We start from the raw sequence: 16184 nt of genomic DNA, 5'->3' as shown, positions 1-16184 counted from the left end.
TATATCTATGCTGAATCTCATCACAATCCCAGTCAAAAGGTGGGAACTATTAAAACACTGGTTCATCGGGGTCCACTCCTTTTGTTCTTCAGATCAACTATTCCAGAAAGAATTGCAATATATTATTTCCTCTTTTTTATATAATGGATATAAGAATTCCTTCATCAAAAGAGCTTTGACTAGTTTTGATATATCTTCCTCTTCAAATACCAAAGAAACAACGTGTATTCCTATCCCTTATGTGCAAGGCATTAGTGAATGCATAGCAAAAGTTTTAAAACCACTAAATATTTTTGTTGCCTTTCGCCCAATCAGAAAAATCTCCACTTTTCTTACTTCTCCAAAAGACAAGCTTCCACATCTCAGTTACCCAGGTGTCTACTAGATTACTATTATTATTATTATTATTACTATTATTACGGGCAACTCCAGGGAGTCATTAGACTCATCGAGGGAGGCCCCAAATCATATTCATCACAACTATTTGACATTCATACAGTATCTATCATACCTCGCCTTAAACTCATTCGCTGTCACAGCATCCACCACAGACTCAGGGAGCGCATTCCACTCATTCACTACTCTAAAAGTAAAGAACCCAGCTCTAACACCTTTACTAACCACACTTTTGCCCAGTTTCCATGGATGTCCCCTAGTCCTCCCACAACCAGCCCTGTTCTCAAAAATATCTTCTGAATTAATTTTATAGAAACCCTTCAGTAATTTGAGTGTCTCAATCATATCTCCCCTCCTCCGCCTATCAACCAATTTTTGCAACCCACAAATGCTCAACCTATTCTCATACGGTTCATTCCACAGACCTGCTATCATCTTGGTCACTCGCCTCTGGATCCTCTCCACCTCCTCCCCATCAAGAAGAAACCTAGGTGACCAAATCTGAGCACAGTAGTCTAGATGGGGTCTTATCAAGGCTCGATAGAGAGGAACAATAACCTGCTTGTCTCTGCTTGTCAACGTATTCTTCAGCAACCAAGTGATTTGATGAGCTGTTTTGGTCACTTTTGCAATGTGTCCCCTAAATTTCAATTCCTTATCTACCAACACTCCTAAATCTTGTGCTTCATCAATTTCCTGGAGCAGGGTTCCACCAATGCAGTAAACTGCCGCCAATCTTTTCACCCCAAAATGCATAACCTTACATTTTGCCACATTAAACTGACATCCATTCTCCTTAGCCCAGACCTCCAATCTATCCAAATCATCCTGCAAAATTTTGACGTCATCTGCATTCACTATTGCCCTACCCAACTTCGCATCATCCGCAAACAAATGAACTGTTCCTCTCAGATCATTTCCTATATCATTTATGAACAAATTAAACAGCAGTGGTCCAAGAACAGATCCTTGTGGCACACCACTAGTCACAGGCCGTCTTGTGGACTCTACTCCCGAGTAAACCACTCTCTGATATCTCTCCGTCAACCACCCTCCTATCCATCTCACCAACCCTATGTCCATTCCCATATGCTGCAATTTACTGATTAGAATTCCATGTGGAATCCTGTCAAAGGCCTTGGCAAGGTCCAGTAGAATCACCGTAAACCCATTACCCTTATCCAGTTCAGCCGTCACTGTGTTATAATACGTGAGCAAGTTACTGAAGCATGACCTACCCTTCACAAAACCATGCTGTCCCCGATACAGTATCCCATTTTCTTCTATCCAATCTTGTATTTTCCTCTTGACTATTTTCTCTAAGACCTTGACAATGATTCCTGATATGCTAATCGGTCGGTAATTTACAACAGCAGTCTTGGAACCACCTTTATGCAGTGGAACTATTTTCCCCTCTTTCCACCCGCTCGGGACTAACCCAGACCCGAGACTCAAATTAAACAAAATGGTCAAGGGTACTGACAATTCTTTAGCTGCTTCTCGTACAACACGAGCTGGTATACCATCCAATCCCACAGATGTATTGACATTGAGGTTATGCAATAGACTACTCACCTTCACTTCATTAACCACAATTCCCGTATAATCTACTGGTTTATTCGTTTCTGCAATGTCACCACCTGGATGATATACTTTTGCAAAGTGCTCACTCAGTAACTCAACTATCTCAACTGATTCAGTTACCTCCCTACCATCGGCATTCTTTAAAATCAATCTGCCATGTACATTTTTCCTTTTACTTGCTACATATCTAAAAAACTGTTTAGGATTCTCTTTAGCCTGCATTGCCAATGTTCTTTCGTAATCCTTTTTTGCTTTTCTTACCACACTCGTTACCCTTCTGGCCTGGGCTTTATACCGTTCATGTGTCTGCCGGTCAGCTTTCTCCTGAAATTCCCTCCATAGTTTCTTTTTTTGCAACTCAAGCTTAATGGTGTTATTCATCCATTTAACCCCTGCTTGATTTATTATTCGGACTCTAGGTATACAGGCAGTCATTGCTTCATTCAAGCACTTCTTAACTACCTCCCATGCACTATCAACTTCTAGTCCTTGCAGTTGTACATGCCATGGCACTGAACCAATCAAACTCCTAAGCTTGTCATACTTTCCAGCCCGATAATTCCACATGTACCCTGTCTTAATTGAAAATTCTACACCTTTAGCCACCTCCCAAGTTAAGACCCTATGATCACTCTCAACGATTGGTGGCAATGTGGTCATATTTGTTACAGCCAAATCCTCAGATGTAATTACTAGGTCAAACACTCTCTGACACCTAGTATTTTCCATTACATGCTGTCGCAGATAGTTATCCCTTAATAACCGCATAAAATCCAGTTCCTTCCTCCCGTGTGTCCTCTCCTCACTCCAGTCAATGCGACCATAGTTGAAATCTCCCATAATAATCACCCTCCTTCCACCCATTTCTTCTATTTGCTTGTGCATACTGTCACCACCATCTTTTCCATTACCTGGTCTATAGCAGCATCCAATTGTATATTTAGTTCTGCTAGCCACAATCTCACACCAAATGGCCTCAAATGTGCTCTTTTCTCTATCCTGCAATTCAACTTCTATTCTCCTTGGCTGGAGCTCATCAGCTATCATCAACAATACTCCTCCCCCCATTTTATTCTCTCTGTCATTCCTGAACACACTATACCCATCACATTCAATCCCACTAGTTATATCATCTACAGTCAGCCATGTTTCACTAATACCTATAACCTGTGGTCTGGAAGTGCCAACCATGGCCAAAAACTCTTCCTTCTTGTTCCTAATACTCCTAGTATTAGTGTACATGAATTTAAGACCCCCATTAGCCCCCAACCCTACCTTCATGCCTTATATTAACTATCCCACTCAGATTTGTTGTCCTTATTTGCTCTGGCATATTATATTCATTCTTACATTCAACTGCCTCCATAAGGACTGTATCTCTACTCCCCCCCCCTAACAAATCTAGTTTCACTGAATTTGCACATCCACTACATTCAGCAACACTTTCTCAAGTCTTCTTACACCGTAACCATTCAAATGCAAGCCATCCATCTTATATAGATCCTTTCGCCCATCAAACTCACTCCACACATCCACAAATTCCACACCACTCGTCATACATAACCCACGCACAAAGTCGTTTGCAATTATAGCCCTCCTTTTAAACATTTCACTGTCATACCGTGGCAAAAGACTAATCATTCTAACTCTCTCACTCTTTTCTTTTGCTACCTCAAACAATTCATTCAGGTCTTCTATCATTTCCATTTTATCTCCTTTCAAATCATTCGTACCTGCCACAACAATCATTTCTTTCACCCTTTCCTTTTGCTCTCTAATAGACGCAGTTACGTCCTTTATGGTAGCACCAGGTTGGTACAATTTTGTCAAATCCTCTACTAACACACCTCGTACTAACGAGTCTCCATACAGCACTCTATCCTTCATTTTGTTCATGTTCACATTCATAAGTCTATTTTTCCTGTCATACCTTTTATTATTGGTTGGTTCATTCAGTGTACTTTTGTTCATGCACTCTAGCTGCTGTTTTGCTCTTTCTATCGCACTATTCAACAACGCGATCTCACTCAATGCATCTATCTCATCTTTTTTGTTCTCTGAGAAACCATTTATACTCTCATTCACACTTTCTACATTCACACTCTCACAATTTTCATGTACAACCTTGCCGTTTCTTGTCATATCCCTATTTCCTTCATTCTGAAGGTTGACAAAAATATCACACTCACGATCCGAAATACACTTCAATTCCGCATTCTCCCTACATTTTCTACACACATTCAATCCTTTATTATCATCTAACCACACTCCGACCGCACTCTGCAAAGCGTACATTTCACAGCTAGTACACCGACTCATTTCTTTTATGCTACCGTTCTTTGATAACGATGGCGAACCTTCATTACTGGCCGCCATTTTCCTTTGCACAGGTGCCATACTTATCTGTAACGTGTTTTGTCAAATTATACGTTATAACACACCAAAAATAGACTCACTAAAATACGCAAGGCAAACAAAACAAAACTACACGATATTAAGTAATTTGTATCGATAACTGAAATGATACTTATCTTATCTGGAGCTTGCACGAACACTACTCATTACGAATTCATCTAGCGGCGACTTCCCGACATAGATTATGTTATAAAACACTTTAGTACACTAACCACGCTAATAAAGCTCCAATAATATACCAAAATTAAACACTTAAGTCCATTAAATTGAGTCCATTAAATTGATTCTTTGCCCTTGTGGGTTATCTCATTTTGGACAAACAGGAAGATCTGCTTTTATTTGGCTAAAAGAACACAAGTCTTATATTCAATACCTAGAACCCGAACAGTCTGGACTTGCGGAGCATGCCATCAACACTAGACATAGAGTTCATTGGAACAAGACGAGTCCTTCACAAAAGTCAGTTCCTCATGCAACGGCTGTATAATGAAACATGTGAAACTTTACTTCACTCTTTCCTAACTTAAACAGATACGATGGTCTATGTCTATCCCCTTTGTGGGAGATAGTACTTTTTAAATCACCTAATCTTTCATAACTTTTTTAATTGTGTGTGTGTGTGTGTGTGTATATATATATATACGTAGGCTGTTCAATAAGTTATAAGACTATATTTATACAGAAAACAGATTACCTTTAATCGGCATCGTTTACATGGTCTTTTTCGAAGTAACTACCGTGAGACGTGATGCATTTGTCCCAATGTTGCGTCCACTTCTTAAACACATGTGATTATATTTTTTTTGAAATTACACATGAAATTATATTTTTGTTTTTGTCCTTTATTCAACTGTAAGCAAACAAACTTTGCACATGAAGTAATTTCACTACCAGGCTACTTGTATGTAGAGGCTAATGATGTCACATCCATTGTCTTAGTATTTCATAATGCAATGCCCTTATCCTTACAGGCACGTGTAATGCTATTATTATGGGAATGGCTACTACCCAAACTGGTTTTGATCTTTATTGAGGTGAAAAAGTAAAGGGGTGTTCATCATAGGCCTAGAATAGTTAGTATACAGGTGCAAGGAAGCTTGATGGTATTAGGAGAAAAAAAAGATAGATAGGTGGTATGAGAGATAGAGAAAAGGCCTCAGCTCTTTTATATCATCATATAGCCAAAGGCTATCAGTTTTCCTTTTTTACCAATCTCATATAAATGAACGACCAAAAGACTAATTGAAACTAAAGTGCAAAGATGACGGATACCCAAGTGCCTTGTATGAGTTAACTGCCTTGAGTTGGCTTTCTCGGCCTGGGATTGCTCACCAGTCATCCCTGCAATTGACTATAAGACCACATTGAATTAAGAGGATGGAACCATTTAAAAACCTCTCATAGCAAAAATACAGAATTTTATCTCCCCCCCCCCGATGAATAATGTGGTATAATGTGGATAGTCTACACCACCTAGCTGAAAATTTGATATATCCTAGAATGCTTCTTTCTAAATACAAAAATCGTCTGACTGAACAATAAAATTTCCACAATACAATATAAAGTATTTTGATGTCATATTGCTGGTTTTCGAATCTATTTTTCTTCTAACCTTCATAAATGGTATTTTAATTCATTAATTACAAAAATCAAAATTCTCTTCCCATTGCTGACAGATGGTGGGTACTACAAAAAAATAACCTATTCTGTTGTAAGTAATGGAATGCCCAACACATTACATAATCTGTTCCAAATACGCAGTAGAATGTATGTTCTACTGTTTCCAATCGGTAACAGATGTCACAGATTGGATCTCCGATGTTTACCTCCATTTGATGGTATTGACTGAAAGGCGACCATATGCAATTCTCCAAGCAAGATCCATCCTGTTAGGGTATCCTTGTAGCTTCAATAAGTTATGAAACAAAGTATTGTTGTCAGTACCCAACTGCTGAAGTTTGCAGCAAAAGAGATTAAAGATTTCTTTATACCAGATTTTACTTTTTTGAGTGTTTTAGCAGTCTTAGAGTTAAGCACAGAATGTGTAGTGTTCAGGAACAATTTCAGCTTTTGGATCTTTATAATCATTTACTCCAAACACGGGAAGATGAAAATCAAGGTAGTACAGGAGAAGGTCTGCACATGTGTGATTTAAGACTGAAGCCCAAATCCTCTATGCTTCTTTGATAGTTGAAGAAATTCCTTTTTAATTTCTTGGTATTGGCTGGGCCAAAAAAATTGCTCAGGCTTACTATATAATTGCACTTCTTGAGCTTCTGTGATGTCTATAATATTGTACAACTGAGCAGGGTAGATTATGGCTTTTGAAGAAAAGGAAAGTGGCCCTATTTTCCAATTCGAACTTTATTGAGGTCTCATCATTGGGAGCTAGACCCACAAGTGATACCTAGATAGAATAATGTAGAAGTCATATTTCCATATACAAGTAGTTAAAAGGTGTCACCCCTTATTACTAAAATACTCTATATTAGAGAGAGATGTTTGAAAGTTTTTTTCACTTGTTTATACTATAAATTAAAGATGCCAAGAAATTATATTCTTGGTTTCATCCTTTATCCAAGTGTAAGCAAACAAAGTTTGTGAATGAAGTACTTGGTCTGGTTCCCACTGATGAGACCTCAAAGATCAAAAATGGTCTGGGTAGTGGTCATTCCCATAATGCATAGCATTATACATGTTCTCAAAGATATGTGCATTGCATTATGAGATACTAAGGCAATTGATGTGAAGTCAAGTAGCCTGGTCATGAAATTACTTTGTGTGCAAACTTTGTTTGCTTGCACTTGGAATAAAAGATGAAACCAAGAATATAATTTCTTGGCATCTTTAATTTATAGTATAACCTGTCTTTCTAGTATAATTAGAAAAGCTGGAGCAAATGGAAATGGATATTGGTAGCATAAATAGACGAACATGGCATCTCCAGAGTGTCTTATGGTGGAGTGGAATCTAGAAGAATGAGGGTCACTAGTGGAGTATTTCAGGATGATTCTGTAGTAGGACCACTATCTTTAAATTGTATATCAATTCAGAAGGCATATGGCAAAAGTTGGCAAAATATTTAAAAATAACATGAGTAATTAACTCTATATTTAAACCAAACCTAGTTCAAAAACAAACCAGGCTAAAAGTATACAATACATTAGCCCTACCGGTCTTAATGTATGGAAGCGAAATCTGGACAATAAAACAAAAACACAAACAAAGATTAACAACAGCAGAAATGAAGTTTATGAGAAAAACTGCAAAGTATACCCTATTTGATCACAAAAGAAACGAACATATTATGAAAGAATTAAACCAAGAACATAGATGGATGGGACACATTCAAAGAATGAAAACAGAAAGATTACCAAAACAAGCCTTAAAGTACAAGCCATTAGGAAAAAGAAAACCAGGACGTCCTCTTAAACGATTCAACGATGACTTCTAAGGCCGGAACAGGCCATACTAGGCCTAAATCCTTGATACGTATGATGATGATATAGGCAAAGATTTAAGGGAAATATTCAGATGTTTGCTGCTGCTGATGCAAAATTTGGGAGGACAATAGTTGATAAAGGTGATGTTGATATCCTGCAGGATGATTTAAATAAATTGACATTGTGGACAATGATTATAAATTTAATGCTGCAAAATTTACAGTTATGCACTTTGGATTGAAGGAGGTTACATACTGTATATCACATTGATGGTACTGAATTGTAGGTAATTGATGAGGCTCAGAACTTGGGGGTAATGGTGGACAGAGAGTTCATGTTCAGAAGGCATATGGCAAAAGTTGGTAAAATGGCTTAAGGCATTACTTGGATGTTGAAAAACATACAAGTAAAGATAGGGAGGTTATTATCCTGCTTTATAAAGCTATGAATCACCTGGGTTTTATTGGGGATCAGGAGATAGGGGAGATTATTCTGAGACAAGTAACCAAGCTGTTGACTGAAAGGCAGATCACCCATGGAGGTTGTATAAGTGTGTGCAGACTAATTTTTTGCATGGAGAGTGGTGAATGAGTGAAATGGATTGCCAGAATTGGTTATGAGTCCCCTAACATTGAATGAGTTTAAGGAGAACTATGATAGATTTGTGTATAAAAGTTAGTGTGGGTCTTTCATGATGAGTCACTGGACTCCATTGAGATGCTTTTATAATAATATATATCTAGTTCTTCGGAGTTTATTATAAGACTTTAATTCTCCTCTTGTCTGTTAAAATTTGAATTGGTTTACTAGGCATGCTTGATTGTAGTACTTTATGTTTTGTGACAAATACTTTTTTTTATGTAAAATTTTTCACATAAAATATCTGCAGTTTAATAAATTATATAATAAATTTTTTTCTTTTATGGTGTTTTTAGTTACTTTTAAAAAGATATAATGAATAATAAATTTAGTTAAAGGTAGTGCAACACAGTTGCCTGGTGTTGCACTACCGTACCTCAGTCCTGAAGATATTTTCAGGTGCAAACTTTGTTTGCTTACACTTGGATAAAGGATTAAACTAAATTTATTATAGTCTAACCAAGTGAAAAATAAACTTCCAACATCTTTCTCTAAATCCAGAGTAATTCAATAATAAGGTGGTACACCTGTTGGCAACTCCTATAGGTAAATATGACCTCTCCTATTGCTTCTGCCTTAGTATTTCCTCATAGAGACCAAGTATGGGAAGAAAAGTTAGCCTCCATTTCACCTATTGATCACTCCATCTGGGGACTACTGAAAGAAAAGTTAGCCTCCATTTCACCTATTGATCACTCCATCTGGGGACTACTGAAAACAAAGTCAGATCCCTTCCCCCAGTATTCTCTGACCAGGGCCTTGCTCACACAGATGCAGACAAAGCAGAAGTTATAGCATACAATTTGGAGGAGCAATGCAGGCCTTCATATGAAAACCTTGACTTTGACCACATATATAAGATTCACAGCAAGGTCAGACACTCACTCAAACTTCCTATCACCAGCACTGACCATATTGCACCAACATCACCTGCTGAGATATATGACATTATTAAAAAATTAAAGAACAAAAAAGCTCCTGGGCCAGACGGCATTACTAATTGGGTGATCAAACTTCTGCCCCAAAAAGCAGTAGTGCACCTGACCAGTATAATAAATGCAATTTTAAGATTTCACTATTTTCCTTCCACTTGGAAACTGGCTGATGTAATTCCTATACATAAGCCAGGCAAAGGCCCACACCTACTCCAAAATTATCATCCAATCAGTCTCATCTCCAATCTGGGTAAGGTTGCGGAGAAGGTCATCCTCTCACGACTCCAAACCTCAGTAAATGACCTAAACATCCTCCCTAAAGAACAGTTTGGTTTTCGGCAACACCATAGTACTACTCAGCAAATCCACAGAATTGTCGAATACATCACCACCAGCTACAACTGGCGCCAGTGTACAGGAGCTGTTTTCCTAGACCTATCCAAAGCATTTGACAAAATCTGGCATTTTGGACTCCTGCACAAACTTATCTCAGCTGGTACTTCACTAAAAATGGTTCATCCAATCCACTCATATCTTCAGAATAGATCATTGCAAGTTAAAATCAACAGTTCTACATCGTCCCAGCGCCATCGTATCTTTGCTGGAGTGCCGCAGGGATCTCTACTGGCTCCATTGCTGTTTTCCGTATACATGTCAGACATCCCGCACAATCCGATGACTTCCATTTTGACCCTGTATGCGGACGATACGGCAATACTAACCAGATCTCTCAGACTCCATTTCATTACCAGAAAGCTTTAAGAAAACCTTCTAAAGCTGGAGGGTTGGTTCTCCATGTGGAGATTGGAAGTCAACCCCTAGAAAAGCTCAGCCGTTCTTTTCTCAAAAAGGCCAATGTCTCCTGCAGGAGATGTGTTACTATTCAATACTAAAATTCCCTGGCAGACAGAAACAAATTACCTGGGTGTAATTCTCGACAAAAAACTATCTTTCAACCAACACATCAAGTCTGCGTGTGCAAAGGCATCTAAAGCAATAGCTCAGATCTATCCGCTAATTAATAGAAATAGCAAGCTCAGCAACAGAATCAAATTGCAACTATACCAGATGACGATTCGTCCTATAATCACCTATGCCTCTCCAGCCTGGAGCCACACCTCTAATACTAACATTATCAAGATACGAGTGCAGAACAAGTGCTTGAGAATGATTCTGAACGCCCCGTGGTATGTTATAAACAATCAACTTCATAGATACAAATATTCCCTATATTTTCTCTTTTCTATAATCCTTAGTATCCAAGTTTTTCCTAAAGACGTCCACACACCCCAACGATTTGGTTCAGCAAGCTGCAGCATACGAGGCAACGGACATATTCAAATATAGAAGACCAAAAACTATATTAGCCTCCTATCGTGATGCATAATCTCCATGCCCATTCAGGGCGAGCAAACTGCTCATAAATTTTACCCTCGCTGTGACCACAACAGATAGCGGGGAATATGAAAAGCATCTTGCTTCACCCCTTAAGGCATAAATGTCAATTGTCAATTGTTCTTGTATCTCCATGTTTGGGTCTGCCTCCCACTGACGAGACCTCAATAAAGGTTGAAACCGGTCTGGGTAGTGGCCCTTCACTTAATACATAGCAGTATACATGTCCGCAAGATGTGCTTTGCAGTATGGGAGATACTGAGACAAGGAGTGATGAGAGCTTAGTCCACCTTTGCTCAGAGTTGCCTGGTGTTGCATTACCTTACCTCAGTCCTGAAGATATTTTCAGGTGCAAACTTTGTTTGCTTACACTTGGATAAAGGATTAAACTAAATTTATTATAGTCTAACCAAGTGAAAAAAAAAATAAAACTTCCAACAATAATGAATAATAGCCATCATCTAAGCTTCGTGTGCAGACTCATTGTCTTTAAAGACTTTGTCATTTACTAAACTAATTTGCTAATGAAATGAAAATTTTTCTTAATTTTGTGTTTCTTTACAGAAGATAAATTTCCATAAGGTTTTCTGACTTAAGTTTGTGTGACAGATGCTGAATGAGCAACAAACTGTCATACTGACAGAGCTCATTGCATTTTCCTACATAATTTTACTGGGAAAATGATTTCTTGGCCCAAAGAAATCACTAACAAGCTGAAATTTTACTGTGTTAATCATTTCCTTTATCTGAGTTTGTGATTTTCAAAATTTACAAAACCATTACTCCTTCCTTCATTTGTTCCATTGTGGATAGTATTGATATTTCTACTTATAAAGTGGCAGTGCAGTTGGCTGAATAACTTTTCTATATATAATGTTATTCATTTTCAAACTGGTATAGAAAATCTAAAAATTTCAAATGTTATGATGAATTGTGATGATAACCACACATTTTAGCCATTGCTACAATCCAAGAATGGCCAAGTGGTTAGCGTATCCGCTCTCCAGCCAAAAGGCTGCAGGTTCGAATCCTACCTTGGGCATGAATGTTTGTGATTGTCTGTGAAAATACTAGTGGTGGTGGTCGGCGGTAGATGGCGTTGGTGTAGATGATGAAGGTAGTTGCAGTTGGTGGAGATGGCGAGTTTAGAGTAGATACCCCTCCCTCGATGAGTCTGCGTAATTATTACTCAGACTGCATAATTATTATGTAGCACCTCCAGGTGTTGCATAATAATAATATACTAAATATGCCCTCCTTAACTATCCATTACACCTTAGTTCATGATAAATTTATTCCCATCCTATATATTTAGAACATTTCAAAAAAAGGAAGCTAGTCAAGATGCTTTTTAAATTTTTCTGCACATTTAAACATTACATCAAACTAACATCCCTTGACCTTTGATGTGATGTTTAAAAGTGTAAATGTATCCCTTGCCTGCAGATTTGTCTACATTGAACATACCATGTAAGTGATGAAACATGCACTTTGAAGTACATTGAATACAATGAGAAGTACGTTTGCTAATCCCATTATGATAAGTCTTAACTTATGTAATGGAGGAAGTTAAGATAGGGCTAACAGACCATATACTTTAGAAACAAACTTATTTTCAGATAATAGAAAGAGCAGAAAGATGAATAAAATGCTTTCTAATGAGGTGCATCCAGAAAGTAAGGTCCATTCAGAAAATACCACCAAATAAGATATGGGAGAGGGGGTTGTGCATCCATGGTAGCATAGAATGACTCATTAGCTAACTGTAGACAATTTTGCTTTCATTCCATTATTATTTGTTGTTTTCTCTGAATAATCTATGAGTGCTGTGATAAAAAACTTGCCAGTTGTGAGGTTTGTGGTGTGATACAGTTTTTGCTGGAGGAAAACATTAGTGCTGCAGAAATACATTAACGATTGTGTAAGATTATGGGCCTAACATAATGAGTGACAATAACGTTACGCAGCAGTGTTATTTGTTTAAAGAAGGGCACAGCAATGTTCTCATTAAAGAGCGCAGTGGTTGGCCAAGTTTGTGACAGACGATTTGGCATAAAGAGTGAACATGAAAATTAATTGTGGCTCTTTGTGGAAGAAAATCAATGAGCAAAATCCCTTTTCACTTTTAGAACATAGTGGTCATAATTTTTTTGACCGATAGTGCCTGTTTGAATTTTTTTTTGCTTTCGGAGATGATGAATGGCACCACTGCATTGATTGTTATTTTGACTCCACATTTGTATACGAAATCGATGTTTCGTCACCAGTCACAATACGAAAAAAAAAAAAGTTTGACCCCTTCATTTTTGTAACATTCCAAAAATTTTTCAGCTTATTCCACTCATTGCTATTTATGCGCATTCATCAACATTTTTGGGACCCATCTGACACATAGTTTCTTGTATCTCAGCTTTTCTGTCACAATTTCATGAATGAGTGAGCGTGAAACTTTCAGGAATTTAAATATTCAAGAATTTTTGTGTTCACTCTGTCTACCAAATCGTCTGCCACCACACTCAGCTGGCCACTGCACTCTTCATCATGAACATCTTCTTTGAGCCAATGACATCATTGCCTAAATTTACTGATTGTTAGGGCTGTAAACACTACACAGTTGTCAGTGAATTTCTGCAGCTCTGTTGTTTTCTGCCAAAAAAAACCATATCACACCACAAACATCACAACTGGTGGGATTTTTTTATTCTAGCATTCATTATAAATGATAGAAAACAACAAACAATAATGGAATGAAAGTAAAATAGTCAATAGCTAGCTAATGAGTCGCTCTATGCTACCATGCATGCATGACCATATCTTATTTGGTGGTAAATTCTGAATGGACCTTACTTTCTGGATGCTCCTATAGATTCTTATGATCTATAGATCTATTCTTATGAAAAGATCAATCCTGCATAGAAACTTATATATCTGAAAGACTGTATTTGGAGGTCACAGCATCATTAAAGCATATCCTTAATTGCAGCAAGTATGGCTTTCATTGAGTTCCCCGAAGTTTTGGAGACTAATTTTAGACCTTAATCCCAACTGGCCTAATCCTAGCAGTTGCTCACTAGAACTTTGTTTCACAAGTATCCCATGCAATTACAGGATCCATGTTACATTTTTCTTTCATTTGGAAACATCTGGATTCAGATCTTTCTACAATGTCAGGAAGAACCTAGATTGGAGAACACAATATACTTTCTGCATGGACTTAATTGCTTCAGCCATTATGCCACGAAACTTCCTTTACACTGTTAATTTTTGCTTGTTACCTGTATGCATGTTATGTATACCTGTTGTTACCTGTTTATTTACAAGGGACTTGCATTGCTTTGTGTGCTGAAGATTCTAGATTGAACTAATGAAATATTAGTTCAATCTAGCTGACAAGAAATTGTTAGTTTATTTTTTCCTGTTAGAAGTTGTTAGTAAACAGTATCAAAAAAATTACACGAGTAGCAGGTAACATCTAAGAGCTTTTATATAAACTTAATTAGAAAAAAAAAGCTAAATCATTGAATTAAACCATTACTTTTCTTGCAAGTTTTCCCCCTTATATGTTTATCCTTTCAGGAAAATGTAAAATATGCACTTTTAATAATCAGTGCTTTTTCTTTTTTCTTTATTTTTTATTATCAGATAATAAAACTGAAGATATTTATATTTTAATGGAAGCACGGTTGTCAGCACTATATAAAAATCAAGAAGAATTTACAGTCCTTGCAAGGTATGTAATTAATAAGAACATAATTTATTAAAATGATTTTAGACCTGTATCAGCTATATTCATGAAAACATTTGACTAATTCAAATGGATCAGCCAGTGTGTTATTTAGATTGTTTCTGTATTTAATCAGAAATCTATTTACAAGTAATTTGTACACCAAGTCCTCTCAGAAACTCTTGTTTTCCATCTTGCAAAATAGGCAGCCTGGCTGGAAAAGGTACTGTTAGATCTGAAACGGGCTACCTCACTCTAAATGAGGTTATCCTTCCAGAGTCTAACAGTAAACATAAATTAAATAAGCATACTTATCATTTAGCACAGGTGACTATGTTTTATAGGAAATAACATCTTGTAAATTAAATTTTGAACTGTTTGAATTGAAGTTAATGTATTTGTATATCAAATGTAACTGTAAGTCAACAAAAAAAAAAAAAAGGGCAATTGTAAGAGAAAGTATTAGTGATATTCTACATGTAAAAGAATGTAAATTATTTGGCAAGACGGGGCAAAGGTCGCCCTAATGCTACAAGAGGAGCGTAAGCGCCCGCTGGTGTTACATCTGAGAAAATATCATGATGCATGTATTCCCGGAATTAGAAAGCCCCGTATGAGGATCGGTGATGTCACCCAGTCAGGTACCAATCGACAGGATGATAGGAGAAATCAAACTCAGAAAGGTGGCGGCAGAGAAACTCTTGGGGAGCATATAAAACCCACAACACGGAGAGAAACAGCCACATTTTGTTTGTTCCTGTATTCTCACTGTGTGCTACAAATGTTCAACGTGGTTCAGTTCTTATTTTTAAGAGCTGACCTTCGAGAAGTTCCAGCATGGCACCTCCACAGAGCACGGCAAGATCGAACGTAGGCCGTCAATGAGAAGAAGCGTTGACGTAAATCCATAGCAAAGAAACAGCACCCGATTCAGGAAAAGCACGCGAATCCTACGTGGCGGTAGAATCAAGATAGCCAGAATCTTCACAAAGAAGGAAGGACGAAGAGAAACCGAAACAATGTAGATAAGTACTTTTATATGTTCTAGCCCCTTTTAGAGAAATTGACTAACAGTACGGAAAAGAGTGTATTATCAAATATGTGATAAAAGGAAGTATGAAGAATTGAAATTTATGTGAATAACTCTATACCTTTGGACTGAATTTTAAGAACTATCAGTTGATTAGACTTTTTTGTTGTGATCCACTCGAGGGAAAATGTTAATGTGCTAAATGCCTAGCTGGCCTAATGAGTAAATTAGGCCTAATGTAAACTAAAATGTCAATTAAGTTGAGAAAATTGAATTGTAAAGATTTAGAAATCGATGTTTATTTTAAGAACAAGAGAGTGAGAGGAAAATAAGAGTTTAACTTAGTATTAATTGTTTTGTTCCTGTATTATATTAAATAATGAATTCATTAAAATTGTTTGATACCTTTCATGCCTGTATTTCTGACCATGCTGACTGACCCTGACCCTTCATAAAATTTCGAACCTGTGATCATATATGTGCGCGGGAATATTCCAATTAAGAGAGAAAAGGGGCACGACTGCAAATAAACTAGAAAACCTAAGGCTTCTGAATTATAGTAAATGATATTAGTAGCACCTGATACCCTATAACTATCCTTAGGCTGAGTTAAACTCTACCCT

General features: G+C 37.3%; 1 protein-coding gene across 3 annotated transcripts in view; it reads left to right on the top strand.

Moving 5' to 3' along the window:
* IleRS (Isoleucyl-tRNA synthetase) overlaps positions 1-16184 on the top strand; it is a 410216-nt gene that overhangs the window by 80135 nt on the left and 313897 nt on the right. For all 3 annotated transcript variants that reach the window (XM_090401998.1, XM_090401999.1, XM_090402000.1), the window contains exon 8: positions 14450-14537. In XM_090401998.1, the coding sequence (XP_090258124.1) occupies positions 14450-14537 (88 nt within the window). The remainder of the gene's footprint in view (positions 1-14449; positions 14538-16184) is intronic.

This window comes from Typopeltis vanoorti, chromosome 12 (assembly GCF_054136105.1).
Source record: "Typopeltis vanoorti isolate ZY-2024b chromosome 12, IOZ_Tvanoo_1.0, whole genome shotgun sequence".
Lineage (NCBI taxonomy): Eukaryota > Metazoa > Arthropoda > Arachnida > Uropygi > Thelyphonidae > Typopeltis > Typopeltis vanoorti.
The sequence above is the reverse complement of the archived record's forward strand: the minus strand, read 5'-3'. Positions and strand labels throughout refer to the sequence as shown.